This window comes from Patagioenas fasciata, chromosome W (assembly GCF_037038585.1).
Source record: "Patagioenas fasciata isolate bPatFas1 chromosome W, bPatFas1.hap1, whole genome shotgun sequence".
In the NCBI taxonomy this organism is placed as follows: Eukaryota; Metazoa; Chordata; class Aves; order Columbiformes; family Columbidae; genus Patagioenas; species Patagioenas fasciata.
In genome coordinates this window covers 47,071,453-47,093,926 of record NC_092559.1, presented here as the reverse complement: position 1 = coordinate 47,093,926, position 22,474 = coordinate 47,071,453, and the positions used below count along the sequence as shown (strand labels likewise).

Below are 22,474 nucleotides of genomic sequence, written 5' to 3'. Positions count from 1 at the left end.
GTCATTAATAACCTGGGGAAGGGGATATGCTTGTGTTTCTACAGGTAACCATAAAAATTCGTGGATCCCAGCAAAGTGGGTGAGACCTTGGCTAGCTAACAAAGAAGAAACTGATTGCAGTGATGATGACCCTTAACCTCAGAGGTGTTATCGCTTTTAGCAACGGATGTAGCCAATGTTGAGAATACCACTTTGTAAAAACAGAGCAGTGATTAAATTTTTTATTATTGGCCATGGTCACAGTTATGAAGAGTTTGATGGTATGTGTTGTTTGAACTTAAAAGGTAAAAAGATAAAAGATTTGCAGAACATGAAAATAACAGAAGATGTTGCGTTTTTGGGGTTGGATGCCTTGTTTGTTTAAAAGGAATATTGAAAACAGGTCTGTTCTTGTTAACTGTAATTGTGTTAGCCTTAATGTTCTTACCTGGTGTTTCGCACTGTCTTCAAAGCATGATACGGTGTATTTTTAACATATTAAATGAAAGAGGGGGAGATGTAGTGGCAGAGCCCCCCCGGCCCAGGGGGATGGGGTTGTCGCCAGCCTGGCTGAGAGGTGAAGCCAGAGACAAAAGAAACAAAAGAAACTCCATAAGAAGGTAACGATGAATGAGCAATCGCCGGACACACACGTGCAGAGCGTGTGGACAGTGCATGCAGCCTATCATGTTACTGTATAGCGCGTGTTGTAACCAATCACATTGTTGCAAGGCGCGTGGACAGGGCAGCTTTGGTATAAAGTTAGCCCGGTCTGACAATAAAGTGAACTCCGTGAACATCACATTGATGTGTCAGGTTCTGTCTCTCACATGGAAAAGCAACACATGAGCTAAATAATGCATACATTAAAAACTGGGCTTTCAGCAGCTTTTAATAGCAAGAAAAAATAAACTCCTGTAGTATTACAGTTACACAGTCTCTGTCTTGTCTTCATGATGGTGATGAACCTGATGTTATTTTAAGAAAATTAGTGGCTTTGCACTGACAAAACCCATGCAAAGGAATAATGCATTGAGGTCATTCTGTTCAATATGTGCAGTAAAGATTTAGTTAATGGTCTTTTAGTTAAAATACTAGAAATCCATCTCACTGCATATTAACAAGGTAACCAAGACATTCATTTCAATGTGTCTCAGTCCCTGACCCTTAAGAGAAGCACCACATTGCAGCCATTCCTCTAATCTTTCTACCTGCTCTGTACAGCCTGGGAGTGGCTTTTTGTGCATGCAGCACTTCATGCATATGGCACTGTATTGGGTTTGCATGGCAAGGTTCTGGTAGCAAGGGGGCTACAGGGGTGGCTTCTGTGAGAAATTGTCCAATAGAGCCAATGCCAGCCATCTCCAAGATGGACTTGCTGCAGGCCAAGGCTGAGACAATCTGCAACAGTGGTAGTACCTCTGTGATAACATATTTAAGAAGGGGGGGAAAGTCGCTGCATAACAGCAACTGTAGCAGGAGAGAGGAGTGAGAATATGTGACAGAAACAACTCTGCAGACACCAAGTTCAGTGAAGAAGGAGAGGGAGGAGGTGCTCCAGGCACTGGAGCAGAGATTCCCCTGCAGCCTGTGGTGAAGACCATGGTGAGGCAGGCTTACTCCCTGCAGCCCATGTTGTTCTATGGTGGAAAAGATATCCACCTGCAACACATGGAGAACCCCACACTGGAGCACGTGGATGCACCTGAAGAAAGCTGTGACACTGTGGAAAGTCCATGCTGGAGCAGGTTCCTGGCAGGACCTGTGACCCCATGGAGAGAGAAGCCCATGCTGGAGCAGGTTTGCTGGCAGGACTTGTGACCCTGTGGAGGACCCATGCTGGAGCAGTCGGTTCCTGAAGGACTGCACCCCATGGAAAGGACCCATTCTGGAGCGGTTCGTGAAGAACTGCAGCCTGTGGGAAGGACTCACGTTGGAGAAGTTTGTGGAGGACTGTCTCCCATGCTGGAGCAGGGGAAAAGTATGAAGAGGAAGGAGTGGCAGAGACTATGATGAACTGACAGCAACCTCCATTCCCATCCCCCTGCACCACTCCAGGGGAGGAGGTAGACAAAACCAGGAGTGAAGCTGAGCCTGGGTAGAAGGGAGGGATGGGGGGAAGGTGTTTTAAGATTTGGTTTTATTTTTCATTATCCTACTCTGACTTGCTTGGTAATAAATTAAATTAATTTCTCCGAGTTGAGTCTGTTTTGCCCGTCACGGTAATTGGTGAGTAATCTCCCTGTCTTTATTGTGACCATCGAGCCTTATCTTATATTTTTTCTTCCCTGTCCATCTGAGGCGGTGGAGTGATAGAGTGGCTTGGTGGGCACCTGGCATCCAGCCAAGTGCAATCCACCACAGTCCTTTTTGGTGCCCAATGTGCAGAAAGTCCCGGGCAGGCAATGGGAGCTGGTCCTACCTGCCTCCTGCATCGTCTCCCTGCAGGACCTGGGCTGGCCGGGACATACACATGGGAATGTGGCAGAGGGGAGGGGAATAGAGGCGGTATGCGGCAAACGAGGAGAGACGGAGTTGGGGAAAGACAGCCCCCGGTGCCACTGGCGTTGCCCAGGCGGGACGAGCCGGCAGAGACGGCCCCAGCGTGGCTCCCACTCACCGAGCTGCCAAAGCCCCCAGCAGCAGCCGTGACTCCCCGCGGGGGCGGGGAGCGGGACCGGGCAGCGGTTACCGGCAGGGCTGCCCGGGGGCTGCTTGCCTTTCTCAGGAGAGAGGGACGAGCAGGTGTGCACACGTGTGAATGTACAACCATAACCACACACATACACACACCCGTGGGGGAATATTGCAAGAAATCCGCAGCCAGGTTACAATTTTTCGGGACAGCGCTGCCGCCGGCCCAGGCCAGCCATGCTCAGCGCGGTTCCCTCCGCCCCCCACGGTGGTGAGCTCCCGTGCTCTGCTCCGTACTGGCGCGGCGCGCTCTGGGAGCGAGCTGGTTTCCTGAGGGCTTCGCTGTTCCACCCCAGAGCCCAGCACCCCACAAGAAAAATATAAATAATAATAATCATCATAATAAAACAGCCCAGAGTGGACAGAGCGATTTATTTGCCATCGCAAAAGCCCTGCGCGCTCCCCAGCCGCCCGCCCAGGCTGCGACGCGTTAATTTCATAGCACCGGCGACATGAGGACCTCATACTTCCGGAGAACTGGGTGAGTCATAAATACACGGCGTAGGGCTGAAAGATGAGACTGTTTACAGCGACTTTGCAGTGGCCTCCAACGAGTCAAACCACCGCCCTCTCCGCAGGGCGCGCAGGGGTTGGGTTGTGCAACGTAGCTGCCGCTCCGATGACACCTGCGGCCGATGAGGGACGGAGTCGGCCTTCCCGCTGTCGTGCGTCCGTCTGTCCGCAGCGGCGGGCGGCCCGTCGCGGCCAGAGACGGCGGTTGCCGCAGTGAGAGCGCAGAGGAGTGATGCTGGGAAGGGATTCGCCGCCGCTGCCACCGCGACGCAGTGTTGGATTACCTCTGCCGGGCCCAGCCACCGCGGGGCCAGCGGGTGCCGCTGCGCTGTGCCCGCTTCTGCGCAGCGCACGCTATGTCGGGCCGCTGACTTCAGTCGGGAGATATTTGGAGGCTCCGCGGGGTCCGGTGCAGTGGGTCAGCGTGTGTTTGGCTCTGAAAACGAATCAGCGGAGGGCGTGTCACTGCCAAAGGGACCTATAAATCCATCTGCGGCGCCGAGTCGCTCTGGAAAAGCCCCCATATCCGCGCATCCAGCTCCGCGCCCCCCTCCGCCCGCGGCTGCGGCGCCCCCCGCGCCTCGCCCAGCCCCGCGCCCCCGCCCGCCGAGACCCGGCGGTGCCCGGGGAACCGGGCGCGCGCAAGCCCAGACGAGGCAGCCGAAGCGGGCTCTCCACGGCTCTGACCCGGCTTCCCGCTGCTCCCGCCACGCTCCCCTCTTGGATCTAAGCTTTCACCGCGACGAGACCCCCGATCTGGAGGAGGAAGCCTCGCTGCTGCTGCTACCGGCTCTACAAATCCCAGCACCGGCCTCTGATTCTCCCAGCAAGGTGAGGGAGGGTGGTTTGGTTAGTTTTTTTCTCCTCCTCGGCTGGGGTGATGCTTTTTCGTGGTGGTAGTGGTGTTTTTTTGTTGCCTTTTTTTTTTTCTTCCCTCTGTTGTGCGCATGTCCGAGCAGTGGCGCGGCTCCCCACGGTACTAGACCAGCTGGCGTTACAGAAGCCCTGATGTCTTCATCTGACTCCCCGCAGTTTTTGATGGAGTGTCTTTCTCGAATTTCCAAGCAAGGTCCCAAGAGCAGCACCCAGAGCCAGCTCCTGCTGCCAAGCGGCGCTCCCCACGGCTCGGGCCGCTCCCGCTGAGCGCGTCTCCGGGGACGAAGCGAGAGAAGACCTCCGCAGCGCCGCTCCTGTCGCGGCCACAGCACCCGAGACGGCGACGGAGGCCGCCGGGTCTTGTGCTGGCGACTCCTCTCTGCCTCCATCAAGACTTGCGACCTTGTTCCCCCTCATCCCCACGCCTCGTCCCCGCGCAAAGTCTCGGCGGTCGGACCTCGACCTGGCCCACATGTATCGTCCATCCGGCCGCTCGGCTCCCCGGCGTTAATATCCATCTCGGGTCCGACGAGACCAGCTCAGAGGTGAGGGCGAGGCGAGGACCGCGGCGGAATGGGAGACCCGGCAGATCCTCGGCCCGGGGAAGTGCGAAGGCAGCGGCCGGCGGAGAAAGTGCGCACCAGGCCGGAGGTACTGGCGGGCCCCGGGCGGCACCAGCGCCCCGAGCCCTTCCGGACCGCGTTGAATCAGGCCGGGGGCAGCTGTCATCCCCGGGTGGCGGTCATCCGGGTGCGTGCCGTGGCTGACTGCAGGCAGAGTGACAGGAAAGCGAGAAGAGAGAAAATGTGAGAAGAGAAGGAAAAAAAGAGAAGAAAAGAGGGAAAGGAGAAGGGAAAAGGGAAAAGGAAGAAAAATAAGAGGAGAGAAAGAAATGAAGAGAGATAAACAAGAAAGAGGGAAACAAGAAGGAAAAGGAAAATGAAAGGAAAATGTTTCCATTTCCCTTTCCTTTCAAAGAGGAAATGGGAAAAGGAAAGGGAAAATGGAAATATGGAAACAGAAGGGGAAGGGAAATGGGAAGAAGAAAGGGAAAATGGAAATAAGAAAGGGAAAGAGGAAAGGAAGAGGATAGGGAAAGGAAAGTGGAAAAGGGAAGTGAAAAGGAAAGAAGAAAGAAAAAGAGATAAAAATGAAAGAAAAGGAAAAAAGGAAAAGAGAAAAATGAAATAAAGGAAAGGAAAGGAAAGGAAAGGAAAAAGAGGAAAAGAGAAAAAGGAAAGAAATTACTGGGAAGGGGAAAGGAAAGGGAAAAGGAAGGAGGAAAGGGAAAAGGAAAATGAGAGGAGAGGGAAAGAGAAAGGGAAAGGAAGGTTTGCCTGTAGTATGGCAAAGCTGTGCAGCCCCACATCCCAGGACTGGAGGAGCACAGCAACTAGGAGTTAACCCTGCCTCTCCTCTCTTCCAGGGGCCCATGTTGGAAGGAGATCTAAGATGCAGTTATGGAATGTTGTGGCTGTCTGCACGGTGCTGGTCAACACGGTCTTCACTTCACCCCTGCTCACCAGTAAGATGCCTCCCAAGGGGCCCTCTTCAGTGGTAGAGGAGCCTGAAGATCTCTCCCTCATCAGCCTGTTGCCTCCCTATGCTGTGCACAGTGACTGTAAGAAACATTTCCCTTCGTGGCCACCTCTGTCTGTCTTGCTAAACCTGTTCCCCTTTGCCCAGGCTTCAGAGTGAGGAAAGGGCCCCCTCACTTGCCCCCCCCCCCTTTCTGCCCACAGTTCTCCCCCAGGCAGGGTCAGTGGTTCTGGTCTGGCTCCAGCATCTCCAAACCAAGTCATCCTCCAAAGCCTGGGGTTGGCGACTATAGTGGAAATGCCCCCCTTCCTCCCCATCTCCAGCCCTACCTTCCCTGATAAGATCCCTTTGGTTGAAAAACCCAGAGAGATGAGAAAGTTAGCTGTATGCAAAGGAGCTGGGAGGATGCTCAGGTACCTATACCTCCCAGTGCAGGCACTGAAACTCCTTCCCCACCACTTTAAGCTCCTCCCCATGCTTGGACCTGACAATGCAATTATTCACTGTCTGTAGCAGAAGCAAGTCCTGATGGAGATTGGGCTCCATGGTGGGAGGCACTGTATACATCCTGGAGCACTGATGAGTTTCATTAAATCCGCCTTGGATCCTGATCCCGAAATTAGTGTGTCTGTGTGTAAATTTTCAGAAAAGTAGCAGTGGCAGGGTTAGGAGCTTGATGCAGAGCAATCCTCATGAACCAGCTCACAGTAAGACAGTTTACAGTACAAATGACAGATAATAATAGGTCTCCTACAATAGCAGATACAGGATTTTCACAGCAGTATGTGAGTGTTATGCTAACACCGGTGGCTTTTAAAAGTGAGAGTATGGCTCAGTAAGAAGTGGCAAAATACTCATGAATTGTGGAGATATTCACTTAGCAAAAGCACAGACACAGCTCAGAGGTTGCTCCCTTTGCCCTTGCTCAGCCCTCTCTGTTTAGCTTGTTGCAGGATGGGATTCATTTTTATCTCCTTATCTGGAGGAATGTCCTTTCCTTGTACCTGCTGCAGCTCCAGCCACAGGCAGCCTCACTCTGGTTTCTCTGGGAGCAGCCAGACTAATGCAGTGTGGAGGCACTGTGCAAGGAATCATCTGCCATGACTCCACTTTGCATCCCCTCTCTAACACCCATCTCGTCTTCCATGTGTCCCCCCACACACACATCTATGTCCTTCTCCATTTAGTCTTCTTTATTTCCTTTTCTTGCTTGTGCTTTGCCCCTGCTGGAATCTTTCCCAGGCTGCTGCCTCCTCCCCATCTCAGCCCCATCTCCTGCCGTTTGGAGACCCTGATGTCCTTTCATCCCCTCCACATAGATAGGTCAGCGAAAAGCACTTCCTCCCAGGGCTCCAGCCTGCCAGGGCTGCGGGGCTGACAAACATGATGATCTTCTCCATGGTGAGCTGCATGGTGGGGAAGGTACCAGGGCACTGAGCTGTCCTACAAGAGGCAGCGATCAGCTTTTCAGGCTGCTGTGCCAGTCCCTTCTGCACAGGCTTGCTGCAGCGTTGATGGCAAGAAGAGCATTAGGCGGGAAACAGTGTGGATGGGAGACCATTAATGCTCTGATCTTCCAGGGTGGGAGTATGTGTATGGTCCTACTTTTATCTTGAAACTTACTTCTGGGAATGTGGTTCCTGGTGAGTTGATTTCTCCTCAGCAGTTAGCAGTAGCAGTCTTGTCTGTTCCTAGTGTACAAAACTTCTCATTGTTTCCTCCTTATTTTTTCTGTGGATTGGGTAAAGAAGAAGTGGGAAAAAAAAGGTGACCTGTGTTTTACCTGAGCTATGGTAGTATCAATAGACAGCCTCTTCCAGAAATCTCTGTTTCCAGGATACAGACGTAGGCTTTGCCAAGCAGAGCTGAGTTGCAGATTATTGCCCAGGATAGTAATTTCAGAAAGGACTGATAGTTTGGTCTTGATCTCTTAACCATGCAGATCACAAATAGATGGGTCTGGCTACAAGGAGAAAGTTAACAGTGCTGTTCTTTACAGCAGAAATCAGGGAAAATCCAGGGCATTCCTATGACCTTTACACAGAAGTGGTTTACACAGCACTTGTGCCCAAAAGTCAGAAACTCTTCTCTCTGCTACATTACCAAGTCAGATGAGTCAGGGGAGACATGTAGAAAGGCAGCTGTAAAAAAACAGTGAAATACTTTGATCCACTTTTACACTGGTTTTAGTTGATTTAAAAGTATGTGGTCTCTGGAGAGCCTGTCCGGGCACATCGCTTCCTTCCCAGCATGGCAGCACTTTGTTCAAGTCACCACTGTCAGTGTCTTTGACATATTTGTTTCTCTCTCCTTACCATTTGGTGGCACATACCCTTCAGCACACGAAAGATGTAGAATGATATACACAAGTGGAGTCAGGTCTACACCACATAGACTTCCCTCTCCTCTTACAAGCAGAGTGCAGTATGCCACAAGCATGCAGGCATGCTTGCAGTTCCCCAGATCGTCTGCTGGTGGACCTGCCATGTATCAATATCTCTGTGAATACTGCTGGTCAGCTACTTCATTGAGTGTCTTTGCAGGAAACAGCTCACAAAGCAGTGGGAATGCCATCATCACCTACATCGGCTCATCTGCATAGTGCAGTGTGTGGGCGCTAAGCAGGACTGGGTGCTGTGTGCATTCAAAGAGGAGTGTGCTGCTCTCCCCTAAAGTGGTCCCCACACAGTCTGGGTGGGGAGTAGCAGTTGCGCTCTGAAGTGTGTATTGCTCTTACTCCAGGGAGGTCAGGTCTCCCACACACCACCAGCAGCAGGGATTAGTAGGGTTGTGAGATCGTGTCCCGCTCCTAGGGATGGCCAAACACCTTGCTGGAACACAGATCTGTTTTCTCAGGCCCTCTACACCTTTTTGTGTTCTCATTTGATGGGACTGTTTTCTCTGCAAAGTGCTCTGAGGTCACCTGATGCTGCCCCATCTCTTTCAGATTAGCTTGAAACCTTCCTTCATTCTAACCTACAGGCAAGGTTCTAACCTCCCAGACTTATCAGGTATAATGTGCTAGCCTTTGCTGTTCAGGGCAGTAATTAGAGATTGCAGAGGATGATGGCAATTGCAGTCTTCTGCAATTTTACTTGACTGGATGCAGGAGTGAGAGTAACCTCCATAAATGCAGTGCATTTGAGATTAATCCAATGTTTGTAGGCATTTTAGGCATCAGTGTTCATGGGATAGCTTATTTCACATGAAGAGGAGTAGTTGTAGCATTTGTAAAGTTAGAAAGCCCTTTCTGTCATGCTACAGTCTGCTGGGGGAAGGACGCAATTAGTTTAAATAGCAACTGTGAACAGAACAAATATAAACCAAACTACTATAAGCTAAAAACTAAGTCAGCAGCTTCAGAAGCATGACAGTGCAGAAGGAGCCAAACACTTGGTTTTACTTATATGCAGTTCCCACTGAACACATTTTGTAACTGCTTGCTACTGTATGACCATAATCAACATATATGTGAGGACTTGAGTATCCTAAGATCCAGGATATGATATATAGTGTCTTGATCAAGTGGGCATCTTTAGTAAGAATTAGTGGTATGCATGTAGAATTAAATGAAAAATTTCACTATAGGCTTTTCCCTCTTAATAGAAGGAAAAGATGTTTCTTTGCATTATAACAACTGAGTTATTCTATGGCTACTGGATGGTCATTTGTTGTTAGAGCTCCTTTGGAATGTTATACCATAACATGCTGTATTATGAGTGCATTATTACACTGTTAAACATTCTTCATACCCCTGCTAAAGGGATATTTAATGTTAAGTTACTGCATTTAACTGCAACATTATCAACTAATATGGAAGGTATCTAGAATAAACAGTGATATTGTAGGAGTCTTTAAGGCAAAAATAGTATTAAATTATATTTCCAAATGAATGCATTCCCTTCCCTACAGCATTTATTAGGCACACTTAGTGTTACGAACCAGAACTCTCATGTTTCTGTTCAGGCTTTCCTGCTGAACAGACTTAGGGTGTCGCATGTGCACTTTAGTCTGACGCCCAGAAACTACAGAGATAATCTGCCCATGCATAGTAAATCCAATGCATCAGAGAGGTATCTGCCACACCATGCAGGTGCCACACTGTGTCATTTGATCTGCATGTATCCAGTAGAGCCGGTGCATCCAGTCAGTGTCAGACTGAGTGTGCATATGTCCCTGGGCCAGCATATATATGTAGTAAAGTTTGTTTGCATGGACACACCCAGGTTATCTAGGCTTTTAGAAATCTTAAGCATGCGAAGTTGCCTCTTTTTATGGGCAAAATTCTAAAAAAAAGGAAAGAACAGGACACACCTGGGTAAAATCCAGATGCATTTAGCCCTAGAAGCTGATTTCTCTGCAGTCTTAGGTATAGCTACTGAATATATTCCTGTGAAGGGTGTTCTGAGACTTAAGGAAAAAAGGGCTGAAATGCAAGAGAGTATGGTTTTATTCTCATTTTAACAGTTATCCTTTGTTTAAAGTTTTAAGTCTGCTCCTTTTCAATTTAAGGACCACAACATTTTCCCAGTGGATGTGTAGATCCTTTTAGATGTTTTGCAGATGTGAGTTGCTAGATAACATACCTGCATATGCTTTTCTTAGTCATCTTTCATAGGCATCTTGAATGTATTTTAGAAATCCCCATGTTCAGAGTCTACAGATGACAAACTGTGAAACCTTACTTGGAAGGCTGAAGAATTCAGTTGTGTAATTATGCACGCTACCAAGCAACTGCGACTTAAAACTTGTAGTACATAGGCAAAACCCCATATAACTACACTTTCTGAGGAGTCTCATACTTTTGAGGTAATAAGTTAATGGCAAGTAATAAATGAGGAATACTAAATATTGCAACATAATCATGTTTAGGATCATCAAACATCTAACGCTGGTAGAATGGACACTGCACATTTGTCATTTTTGACAAAAACAGCTGTACTTTCTTATCGAGTAATATTTGGTAAAGGGAACCAAAGGAAAGATTTCAATGATTCTTAGAAATCCAGTCCTAATTACAAAGAGAAGAAAACAGAATAAAAAAGTTTTATTAGAGAAAGATAAGCATTAAGACACAAAATATACATTAGACTATGTCTGTTTTTAAGATGAAGGACAGAAAATTAATTATGTAAGACGTTTCAAATATCAGCATTCTTTTTCAGGAATAAAGCCATATTTTATGACACTCGCAGGAAATTTCTGACAGGGAAGTATGAATCCAGCGTATTGGCTGGGAAGGGGGTAGAGTTCTTTGGAGCCTGGCTGCCTCTGAGCAGCTGCCAATGCCATCTAACAGGTCGTGGTCCACACATTCCAGCATGAGACCTCCTGCAGTGGAGCACGTAGTACCTGTCCTAGAGTGAGGGACTGATTATTATAATAAGAACATTTTCCTAACTGCAATATTAAAACTTTTCATATTGTTCCTATTGTAAACAAGTTGAAACACAGTTAATGAAAGGTGACAGTAAAAGAACGCATATTATTTATAGGTCAGATCAAAATCTGATAAGAAGCAGAGAGTGTCACAGTAGGAGCATCAGCCATGGTTTTGCCTGGACAACTCTACTGCTTCAGGGAAGAGACAGGGATAGGGTCCCTTCCTGCTTCTTTACTGCCTGTGTTTGTTTCTTGGGGACATTCCTAAAACCCAATGGGAGATGCAGCATAAGAGCACAGGCAGCTCAGGAACAGTTGCTTGATTGGAGTAGGGTTGAGCTGTTGTTGTAGTGACACTGCTGTTATTTCCGTTACGCTGTTCTCATTCAGTGAGCTGACACTAAAGTGGGGTTGGATGACTGATATGGGGGTTTTCTGATGTTGTGTGAGGGCTGGGCTGGATCACTTCTGTGTCAGAAACGCTAAAGAGAATTTCTTTTTATTACCAACAGTATTTCCTTTGTTAAGGTTTCAGTACCGTGCCTGTTAGCTGGCTGCATGCCTTCTTGCTAGTAGAGGTCACAGGGTTCAGGTCTGTTGCGGGGGAGTAATTTGGGGTTCTGCTTGCTACAGAACAATGTTTAGATTTCTTAAAGAGAAGTGCAACTTAAAAGAGTTCAGTGGTGGGTTCACTCTATTATTTACTGCATGAGGGAAATATCCCAAGTCAAATGCTGCTTACCTTCTCTTCAGGTATCTGTATCCGTTGCAGTGCAAACCGTCGGGATTCTTCTCTCCCTAATAACTGTTCACTCCAGAGTCTGTATTTTAGAACTCCATCAGCAAACTTTCAGGCGAGGCCTGATAACTGTATGCAGAGCAGACTTTCAGGAGACAAAATTCTCAGAAAATAAAAAATTTAATGGAGTAGAATAGCAGAAGGGCTGGCTCAAGCTGGGTACCTGCGCGGAGGTCCCCTGAGCATAGAAAACTACAGACTTTTATATCTTTACAGACCATTCATATAATGATTCAGTCCAATAGTAATATTTTACTTTTAGGTCTTCTTGCTTCTCATTGGATCTTTTTTCTCAGATTCCACGTGGGCCTTTGTTTTGTTCAGCTGTAGACATTGTTTATGGTCCATAACCTTGCAGATACTGTTTTGTCTGAATAAATCCTTTCTTCTCAGCAAAGTGCAAAATAGGCCTTGTAAGTGTTCAGTATAGTTTGTAGTTGCTTTTGGTAAATATGAGCAGAGCTTTACAGCCTAAAATTTTAGCAAATCCAGCTTACTAAGTAACATGAAGCAAAGAGTATATTGAAAATCATACAACCTTATATCTCTAAATAATTAATTACATTTAGTATGCATCTACTTAAGCCAAATGATTAATATTGAACTTGAATTGGGCTCATCCACTGACCTGTGAGCAGTAAAACCATTGCCATACAGCTCACTTATTTAGCAGGAATAGCTCAAAGTGAGCTCATCCAGGCTATCATATTTATAGAATAAAGTGGTTGACTCGTAGTCAAATTGCATACAGTAGGAAAAGTATGCACGAGACTCCCTGCGCCCACAAGTTACCAGCATTCAATGTACCATTCTACTTCCTTGTAGGTCTCCTGGAAGGGGTTCTTGGCCTGGCTGTGGCTCAGACCCTTCCCTCCTCTGGAGCCTGGACCAAACTGCTGCTGGTTTGGCTGAGCGGGGTGGGGAGGGGGGTCGAGTGCATCCATCACAAGGTCCCAGTCATACATAATCATTTCAGCCTCTTGTGGGGATTGGACAGAACCAAATATGAAGCATAAACCCAGGTTTTACTGGAAGCTGGAGATTTATTCAGCATGGATTTGAAGGGGTACAAGGCCTTAGTGAGGAGACATGGTGGGCAACAAGGCAGGTATGTGCTTCACCAAGGTTTGGCTCCTGTTTAATCAGTGTCTTCAGGCAGGGCACTGCCACTTTTTCCCCCTTTTACACTGTTTATGCTATAACTTCTTTAGATGCAGAGACTGCCTTGTGGGTGCTTGAGTACCCACACAGTCCCCTGCAATAAGGTCCTAGTGCAGACAGGCTATGGCAGGAGCTGTCACAAAACCTCAAGAGTGATCGCTGAAAAGCTGTCTGCTCCTCAGTGCTTCAGAGATGTTTTTACAAAGCTCTGAATCAGAGGCAAGACCACATCCTCTTGCTGCTACTTTGCTGCTTGACTGCCAGATGATATACACCTTTGCCCAGGGGCCAGAGGAGGGATCCAGTCCTGGGTGCAAGCCTGAAGTCAGGCAGGATCTTGTGAACAACTCCTGCCTGGACCAGAAAAAGAACAAGAAATTCTTGTGGACATGTCATCTTGCAAGGCAGTTTCCTTCACCCAATTCACTTGACCTTGCTTTTTCCTTCTGTGTCAAGGTTTAAGGCAAGGCGGCAATAAATCGTGGCAGACGCTTCCTGTTATCCCCTTTACCTCCCACCACCCCTTCCTTTAGATCAGAAAGATGATAAGAAAGATAAGGGGAAAGGAAGAGAGACTTCAAGTTGGAAAGTTTTAAAGGATTTTACTAATGCTACTAACAAATAGAGAATATATATACAAAATATACAAAACCAATCTCAAGTGCTCGATGTGGAGTTGGCGTCACTCCAGCGGCAGCGCAGCTGGGTGTGCGGAGCTGGCGTGGCTCCAGCAGATGCAGCTCAGGCCCCCGGAAGTCATGGGCGGGACTTCACAGCAAATGGGAACCTGGTTGCAGGGATGCAGGGCCTGAGGCCTGTAGATCACAGGCAGACAGACAGGGTCCTCTCTAGATGCCAGCCATGGTTGAAGAGAGAGTGACCCTCGTGATCACCCTCTTATATAGGGGGTATGACGATTATGGGATGGAATACTTCCGTTGATCCTCAGTTGGTCAGTTCTAGTCACCTGTTCCATGCACCCCTCCTCAAACATGCCCCTCTCACAACGGAATGTGGGAAAACTTATGTATCTTTCTTAGCTACGATAGTAATAAATCTAAACATGAGCTTCTTCAGCATTCCGTTGGTCTCTTATCAGCACTGAGTACAGCATCCTAGGAAAAATATGCAGGCTAAAACTCAGAAAAGTACAGCCACCTAGAAGAACTTAGCTGAAACAAAAATCACTAAAAGAGAACCGGTCTTGTTTTTAACAAAACCAGGACACTGTTAACAGGTCATTCCCCAACTGTCAGCAATTATGATGGTCCTATTGTATCTCCCCTTTCTTCTCATGGTAGGAAACAGTATTTCATACCTGCGAGAAAGCAGGCAAAGGATGCAAGGGGAAGCACTGCCAAGAATGGTAGTGTGAAAATTGGCAGATTTGCCATTATGACCAACACATGGCAAGCAGCAGGGTTAGCTAGTGAGCTACAAACACAAAACTTGGCTGCTCCTTTAGGAACAAGCACACCAGGTAGGTTAACCCTGTGAGTTGCCCTGGAGTCATCCTCCAGGTTACTTAGCACTTTGCCTTGAGAGACAAGAGACACCAGTGAGAGGCTCCATTTCCAAGGGCTCTCTGAGTTGGAGGGGAGGATACAGTGTTTCCTGGGAGCTGGCAAGGCAGGGAGGCAGTGAACCAGAACTGTATTAAACATTTAATGATGAGCTGACCGTAGTGTGTTTGTTACTCTGTTTACTAATGGACACAACTTACTGGTTTCCATTTCACTCGTAGCCCCCCAGATTTTCATGCAAGGCTTGAAAGCAAAGTTATGCCTCAGAGAGGTGATATTTTAATTGTTTAAATCCTGTAAACTTTTCAGTATAACTAGTTTTAACACCTGCCTTTGCTTTGATGCCTGCATGATAGGCTTTGTTTCTCATGAAAAGTATTTCATTTTTAATAAAATAAATGTTCTATCCCCACCACAGTTCTGTCCTGGTTTTATTAAAAAACAAGTTTCTCTTTTAGTGAATTTGCCTGTCAGCTAAAACCTTCATATTAGCTGCATTTTCCTGGAGAACCAGATACATGTTTTGGTAAACATAGCAATGGAATGCAAACTTATTGGTAAGCATGGATGGACATCTCGCAAGAGGGGCAATGAGAAACAGGTGATCAAGAAACTGACCAACTGTGTATAACATTCCATTCACGTGAATACTTCATATAAAAATGGGAGATCATGAGGATCTTGTCCGTTCTTCCTTTTTCATCCCTTCTGCTTATGGCCGACATTAGGAGGGGACCTTACTAGTCGTCCCTACAAACTGAGGCCTAGTGAGAGACTGAATCCAGCTCTGGTTGGCTGCAGGGTCCAATCCAGGACTTTGGGTGCTGGCTCTGCAGTTGCTGAGACTTTCAAGATTGGTTTTGTATATTTTGTATTATTTTCTCTATTCTTATTAGTAGCATTAGTAAAACATCTTTAATTTTTCCAGCTCTCTTCTCTCTGTCCTTCTTTTCCTCCCGATCGCCTGTCCTTAGTGGGAAGGGGGGAGAGGGAGGGGCAAAAGGCGGAAGGCGGGGGAAGAGGAGGTTAACAATACATCTGCCAGGGTTTTATTGTCACCCCGCAATCTAAACCCTGGGCAAGTTCTCACCTTTTTACTTTACAAAGCAGACTGACCATCACATTGGTAATTTTAACCTCACTAAGCTCACACACAAACAGGTTACTTCCAAGGTGTCCCAAAGTATGCCTTTGTGGCAGGAGATGGGGAGATTCTGTGTTTGGATAGGGCTTGTCCACTACCATTAGTACCTGAAAACATTGCTGCAAAGCAAGTTAAATACAAAAATAATTAATGAATAAATGGTATACCACAGTCATCTACATAAGCAGCAAAAAATCTTTGTGAGTATATATTTGGAGGAAAGTTAAAAAACAGTGAGGAAAGAAAGGAAATTAAAATATTTTAGTTAAGAAGGTCCCAGATTAAAGTACCAGAACTGTTTTGAAAAAGGGCCATTTGATCCTAACACAGATCTGAATGTGAATTTTCTAAATAATGGTTGTCATTATGAGCTGGATTGATCTCCTTGAACTTTGAAATCATACTTTCAACAAGAGTCTGAATGCTGCTGTTTGAACTTCTCGAACTGAAAGACAGCTGTGCCTAAGTGAAATATCCTGGTAAATTTATTAAATGTTTGACCTGAACTTTTGATGTAGTGGCTATGCAATCTCACAAATGCATGCATAAAAGCTATAATGGAAAATAAAAATTTAATGTTATAATTTTTAATATACCTTATGTGACTTTTATTATATTACTTTAACTCAGGTGTGGCAGATGCGCTCTCCCCCACCCCACCCCCACCCCCTCTTTCCTTCAATATGAAAGGTGCATGCACATTCCCCTCTCCCTTAACACATCCCCCCTCTTCTGCAATGGGACAATTAATAGCTCCTTTTGTTTAAACCTCTGTCAGTTAGCTAGGGGAAGGGAGAGGTGCCGAGAAATCAGGAAGTTTCTGGGCGCCCATAGCCAGAGTGGGGGTGCAGAGAAGCTTCTGGAATGCCCACAGCCAGATCTGACAAGGCTATAAAAACAGGGTTCCCGCCGAGGATTCCCTTTGTGTGTGTCCTCTCAGAGCCGCGGGCCAAAATGCAGCCGAGAGACCCTCCCCTTAGACCAGAATGCTGTCTAAGGTAACCTCCCAGGACTGGGACTGCCTCACCTCCGCGTGTGGGTGAGTGACAACTTAATAATTCTTCACTGGACTAGCGAGTGTATTTTCCTTAATAATTCCTTGCCGCTCGAGTGAATCTTTTCCTCACTAGACAAGTGAGTGTATTTTCCTGGAGTCAGGGACGGCTCTGGCATTGTTTTTCGTGAGCCACGTGTATGCACACTGTGGATTTCCATTATTCTTATTTGCTGTACCCCAATAATTTCCTCAACTGATATCTGAACCTGTATTTTATGTTACTGGAATGCTAACTGATTGTATAAACCCCATTTCTAATTGGTTGTTTTGCCAGACTTTCCCAGACAGAATAAAAGTCTGGTTTGGACCTGGTTGTCCACCTAAAACTAATTTCGGGGTCCCTCCGTGACACTGTGCCAGGGCCAAAGTTGTTCTTCAGTGATGGAGGCTGTGTCAGCTCCACGTGGAGTGTCTTTACTCGATTGAGTCTAGCAAGGTATCTATCCCTTCTTGCTTTTAAGGGATGTAGCCCACCCATGGCCTTGACCTGAACCTTGCTCAGTATTCATATGGTGTAGATAGACCAGCCTGTCCTGCAACAGAGCCAGGTGGTGCATTCAATGGACACTCTATCCAAGCTACTTCCTTCCAGGAGGTATGGCTCATAGTGGGTATTTTGGTACCTGCTACAGAGTTAATGACAGAGGAATGCAAGAAGGGTGCACTTCACAGAATCACAGAAACACAGAATGTTAGGGATTGGAAGAGACCTCAAAAGATCATCTAGTCCAATCCCCCTGCCGGAGCAGGAACACCTAGATGAGGTGACACAGGAAGGCGTCCAGGCAGGTCTTGAATGTCTCCAGAGAATGAGACTCCACAACCTCCCTGGGCAGCCTGTTCCAGTGTTCTGTCACCCTCACTGACAAGAAGTTTCTTCTCAAATTCAAATGGAACCTCTTGTGTTCCAGTTTGTACCCATTGCTCCTTGTCCTATCATTGGTTGTCACCGAGAAGAGCCTGACTCCATCCTCGTGACACTCACCCTTTATATATTTGTAAACATTTATGAGGTCACCCCTCAGTCTCCTCCAAGCTAAAGATACCCAACTCCCTCAGCCTTTCCTCATAAGGGAGATGCTCCACTCTCTTAATCATCTTTGTGGCTCTGCGCTGGACTCTCTCCAGCAGTTCCCTGTCCTTCTTGAACTGAGGGGCCCAGAACTGGACACAATATTCCAGATGTGGTCTCACCAGGGCAGAGGAGAGGGGAAGGAGAACCTCTCTCGACCTACTAACCACCCCCCTTCTAATACACCCCAGGATGCCATTGACCTTCCTGGCCACAAGGGCACAGTGCTGGCTCATGGTCATCCTGCTGTCACCAGGACCCCCAGGTCCCTTTCCCCTACATTGCTCTCTAATAGGTCATTCCCCAACTTATACTGGAACCTGGGGTTCTTTCTACCCAGATGCAAGACTCTACACTTTCCCTTGTTATATTTCATTAAATTTTTCCCTGCCCAACTCTCCAGCCTGTCCAGGTCTCGCTGGATGGCAGCACAGCCTTCTGGCGTATCAGCCACTCCTTCCAGCTTCGTGTCATCAGCAAACTTGCTGATAGTACACTCTATTCCCTCATCCAAATCACTGATGAATATATTGAATAATACAGGCCCCAGTACTGACCCTTGAGGCACTCCACTGGATACAGGCCTCCAATTAGACTCTGCCTCACTGACCACGACTCTCTGGCTTCTTCCCTTCAGCCAGTTCGCAGTCCACCTCACTACCCGATTGTCCAGACCGCACTTCCTCAGTTTAGCTGTGAGGATGCTGTGGGAGATTGTGTCAAATGCCTTACTCAAGTCAAGGTAGACCATGTCCACCGCTCTGCCATCATCCATCCATCTTGCTATGTCTTCATAAAAGTCAATGAGGTTGGTCAAGCACGAGTTCCCTTTGGTGAAGCCATGTTGACTGCCCCTAATGACCCTCTTATCCCTGATATGCCTTGAGATGGCACCAAGGATAAGTCGTTCCATCAGTTTCCCAGGGATGGAGTTGAGGCTGACCGGTCTGTAGTTACCCGGGTCCTCTTTCTTGCCTTTTTTGAAGACTGGAGTAACATTTGCTTTCCTCCAGTCCTCAGGCACCTCTCCCATTTCCCAAGACTTGGCAAAGATGATGGAGAGCAGTCCAGCAATGACCTCAGCCAGCTCCCTCAGCACCTGCGGGTGCATCCCATCTGGACCCATGGATTTATGGATGTGAAACCATTGGTTTCACAGGCTTATGGGGCTTGGTACAAGGTCCTGCTTTGTTCAGGTCCTGTATAGCTGTATAGGTAGCAGCCATCATGTCTTTTCACAGTCAGTGGTCTGGGAAATTGTTGCCATTAGCATTGGATACCTGTAAAACACAGTGGAATTCACTTTTCCCAGTCTCAAACTCTACAGCTTGTAGGATCCCACTTCCCATGTGTCACCCTCATTATGTGAAGGTACAAAATTACCTGCATACTCGTTTACCAATCTACACTATTTTGCTGGAGCTGTCCATGGAAAACCGTATTCTTCTGATCCATCCCTATTTTATCATGGAAGGAGGTTTCTAGGATGTGGCTGCTTTGGAGTGGGGTCCATATTCCTCCTTAAATGCAGATGTACTGTATTTCAGCAGGTTTTTTGCATTAACAGAGTTAACATCCTGCTGTCCCCATCTCCTGCATCTTTGATGCTTCTGTTGAGGACATAAAGGTGCACCTTTACTAGGCAATGGGAAGCACTCTTGTATCTTCTTCTCTCCTTCTAACAGTGTTTGTGCCACCGTGTGTGGACTGGGTACATTTACTACCTGGTCATGGGGCATCAAGGCTCCTATCTTTTATAGTGCTTATTAGGGAAATGTGGCACTGAACCTTTGCCTAAGGAGCTGTTCCTATCTCAGTACATGACCCAGTGAGAGCCTTCATGGCTCAGTGGAGGTACCAACCCTTGGCCAGGTGCACTGTGTCAGGTATCACCTTTCCCAATGTGTGCATCTCCTGGGACATTTTTAGGGGTCCTTCTGGAGGTGGAGCCCTCTTATGTGCAGGGCTGGGTGCGTGACACTGGTCTGTTATGTGGGTAGGCACTTAGGAGTTGGGTACAGAAAGAAGGCCTTCATGCAAAGGAAGTGAATCCTCAAAACTTGATTTTTGGCACAATGACCGAGAAAAATAAATCTCAATACTGCAATGTTATTTCCATGTTTAAGAGACAAACATTAATAATATAACTTAAGGGCACCCACACATGGGGTCCTGACAGCCTGACCCTCCATTAAATCACTGTATTCTCTAAAGCAGATCACATTGTGGGATTTAGTCTATAGAAGTTTAAAGATTTCAAAGTGTGATTTTATTCAAAATCATGATGGAAAGCTGAAATCTCAGAATGTTTCAGAAGAACACATACAATTGAAGTGGTTCATTCTGCTAGTATCAAAACATTTCATTGACTTCAACATTTAATTTACTTGAATAATTTATCTCTGGTAGAGTATCAAATGAAAAATTAAATAGATATTTTAATTTCATCAAAAGAAAATGCATTACTTAAATTTCCATTGGAAATTTACATAATACTTCTATTCTGATCTATTTCTACTCAATCTAATCAGCATCTTGTGATATGAAATAGTTCCATGAGAAATTTTTCAAAAGCTCTGATAATAATTATCCCCTAAAAACATTTTAAAAGGCAAACATTCAGCCAGGAATAATAGCTCAGCCTAGCACCCCAGGAAATTTCTCTTTCGGTCCTGCCCAAAAACCTTATTGAGAGGTGGCTTTGTCAATATTAACCACGACTGGTGTGAAAAGACAACAATTAACAATCATAGTCACAAAATTGCTTTAAAGAAACCTTGTCCTTTTGCTGCATGGCTGGGAAGAGCCTGTATAACCTCTTTACAGTAGCTTCGTACACCCATTAACTAATATTTGCATTATGAAATGCTTTTCTTTCCCTTGATTTTGACAGGGTGCATGCAATATTAAAAGATGTGCCAGAGTGCTAACAAGTGTCAAGAGACACCTGCAGAGATACATACATATTTCTTTTCCCCCAAATGAGTTTCCATGATGATCTAATCCATTCCAAATTCTCCATGATTTCTGAGGGCCCCGGGCATGCTCTCTGAAGTAATGGGCAGAGGAGCTTGCATGTGTCTAACGTTTTTTAGCCACAAATGGATAAATTCCATTAATGACAACTAACATATGACAAAGTCTTTTCGCTCTTTCTCAAACAGCTAATATGCCAGAGGATTATCCAGATTAGTTTGATGAGGTAGTGGACTTTATTCAAGCCACAATTAAAAGACTGAGGAGGTCATTGGATAAATAGACTCTGATTTTTTCTAGGCAGGAGAGAAACTGGCAAAACGCAGCCACAAACATAGAGAATTCCAGCAAAAAGGGAAGGAGGAATCAAAAGGGCAAAAAATGAGGATGTGTCTTAACAGAAATACATTTAAATGTGACTGACTTGGATTTGGGATATGAAACCAAAAGAAGAGCTAATTTTCCGGTATTACAGTGGATCTTGTGATGCAGCTGAGACCACGTATGACAAAATTTTAAAAAATTTAACCAGAAAGAAAAAACTAGTCACTGACAAAGTAAGGTAAGCTTGTTACAGACCCACAGCCTTTGATGAGGACTTGTCCTTTTTGGACGATAACCTGGTTTCCCACATACTGAAAAAACATTCTGCAAAAAGGTGTGGATGCATCTGACTTCTGTGCGCTGGAAGCAGCTCCAGTTTTGCATTCCTACTGTGATGCAAAGAGAGGGACCAATATTCCTGGGGAAGCATCTGCTCAGGGTGGAGAAAAGAGGACTGAGAACAGAGAACAAGGGGTTGTGGGAGCCTGAGGAGGCATGAGGCAGTGTAGGAGGATAGAGACTTTTAAAGTCCTACAAGAAAATAAATAAAAGATCGGGTGGAGATGCTGATGGCTGGATGGTGTGCACACTCCCTTTCCTATTTGACACAGTCCACCATCAGTGAGACTTGGATCCATGAGGAACATGCTTAAAAACACAACCCTGCCATACAACACTGTGTTGTAGTTATCCCATCCATGCAAGAAAGCTTAGCTGAGAAGTAGCTTAGGAGTGCCTTACTCATTCCCTGCACCCTCAGCTTTACTGAAAGACATGTACTATTGCTCACTGAAGGGCGGTTCCTAAGCACTTAGGATAACTTCTAAACTGTGATAAGATTAATCTCATAAGTAAGATATTGGACAAATAACAAAATTCCCAGGCTTAAGTTCTCTAGGGCCAGTATCAATACAAAGCAAAGCAGTTCCACTTACTGGTTAAGTTTGGTTATTTCCATATCATTTTTCTTCAAAATGAGTGTAGGATTTCATTCTTTTGCTATTTATGAAAACAAGTTGAGTTTTTAAGTACTTCTTAGTATAGTAAGAGAAATAACAACCCTGGCCCATACAAAACGTTTATTTTGGTTTACAAAGGACTAATGTCACTTGCTTCACTACATTTCTATTTGGTCATTTTGAGTGGGTGGAGGCTATTTGATGCAATACATCCCTTCAGAGACATAAATAAGCAGAAAATATTTATTGAGTTTAAGTTATTGTTATTTATTACAGTTCAGTAATGAGTCTCCCTATTTATTAATGTTTCTTTTCAAAGATACCAAACTAGAAAGTGCTTGGAAGGTAGAGACAATTAAGTTGGGAACAACAGTCCATGATTTTGATTGAAAGTGTTAACTTGAACACAAAAAGTCACTTACTTTACCTTTTTTTCTTTTAAACAAAATCCTGATTATGTTCACAAAATGTAGTGC

At 46.0% G+C, this 22,474-nt stretch overlaps 1 protein-coding gene and 1 pseudogene across 1 annotated transcript; both read left to right on the top strand.

Annotated features, from left to right (window-relative positions):
* The first annotated feature begins 2,489 nt into the window (after window positions 1-2,489).
* Window positions 2,490-5,621, top strand: LOC136114544 (uncharacterized). Its single transcript, XM_071801585.1, has 4 exons — window positions 2,490-2,673; window positions 3,314-4,017; window positions 4,252-4,713; window positions 5,489-5,621. Exons 1-3 carry the CDS (start codon window positions 2,490-2,492, stop codon window positions 4,327-4,329), a joined length of 966 nt encoding a protein of 321 aa, XP_071657686.1. The 3' UTR covers window positions 4,330-4,713; window positions 5,489-5,621.
* Window positions 5,515-22,149, top strand: LOC139826321 (glial cell line-derived neurotrophic factor-like; annotated as a pseudogene).
* Window positions 22,150-22,474: the final 325 nt, after the last annotated feature.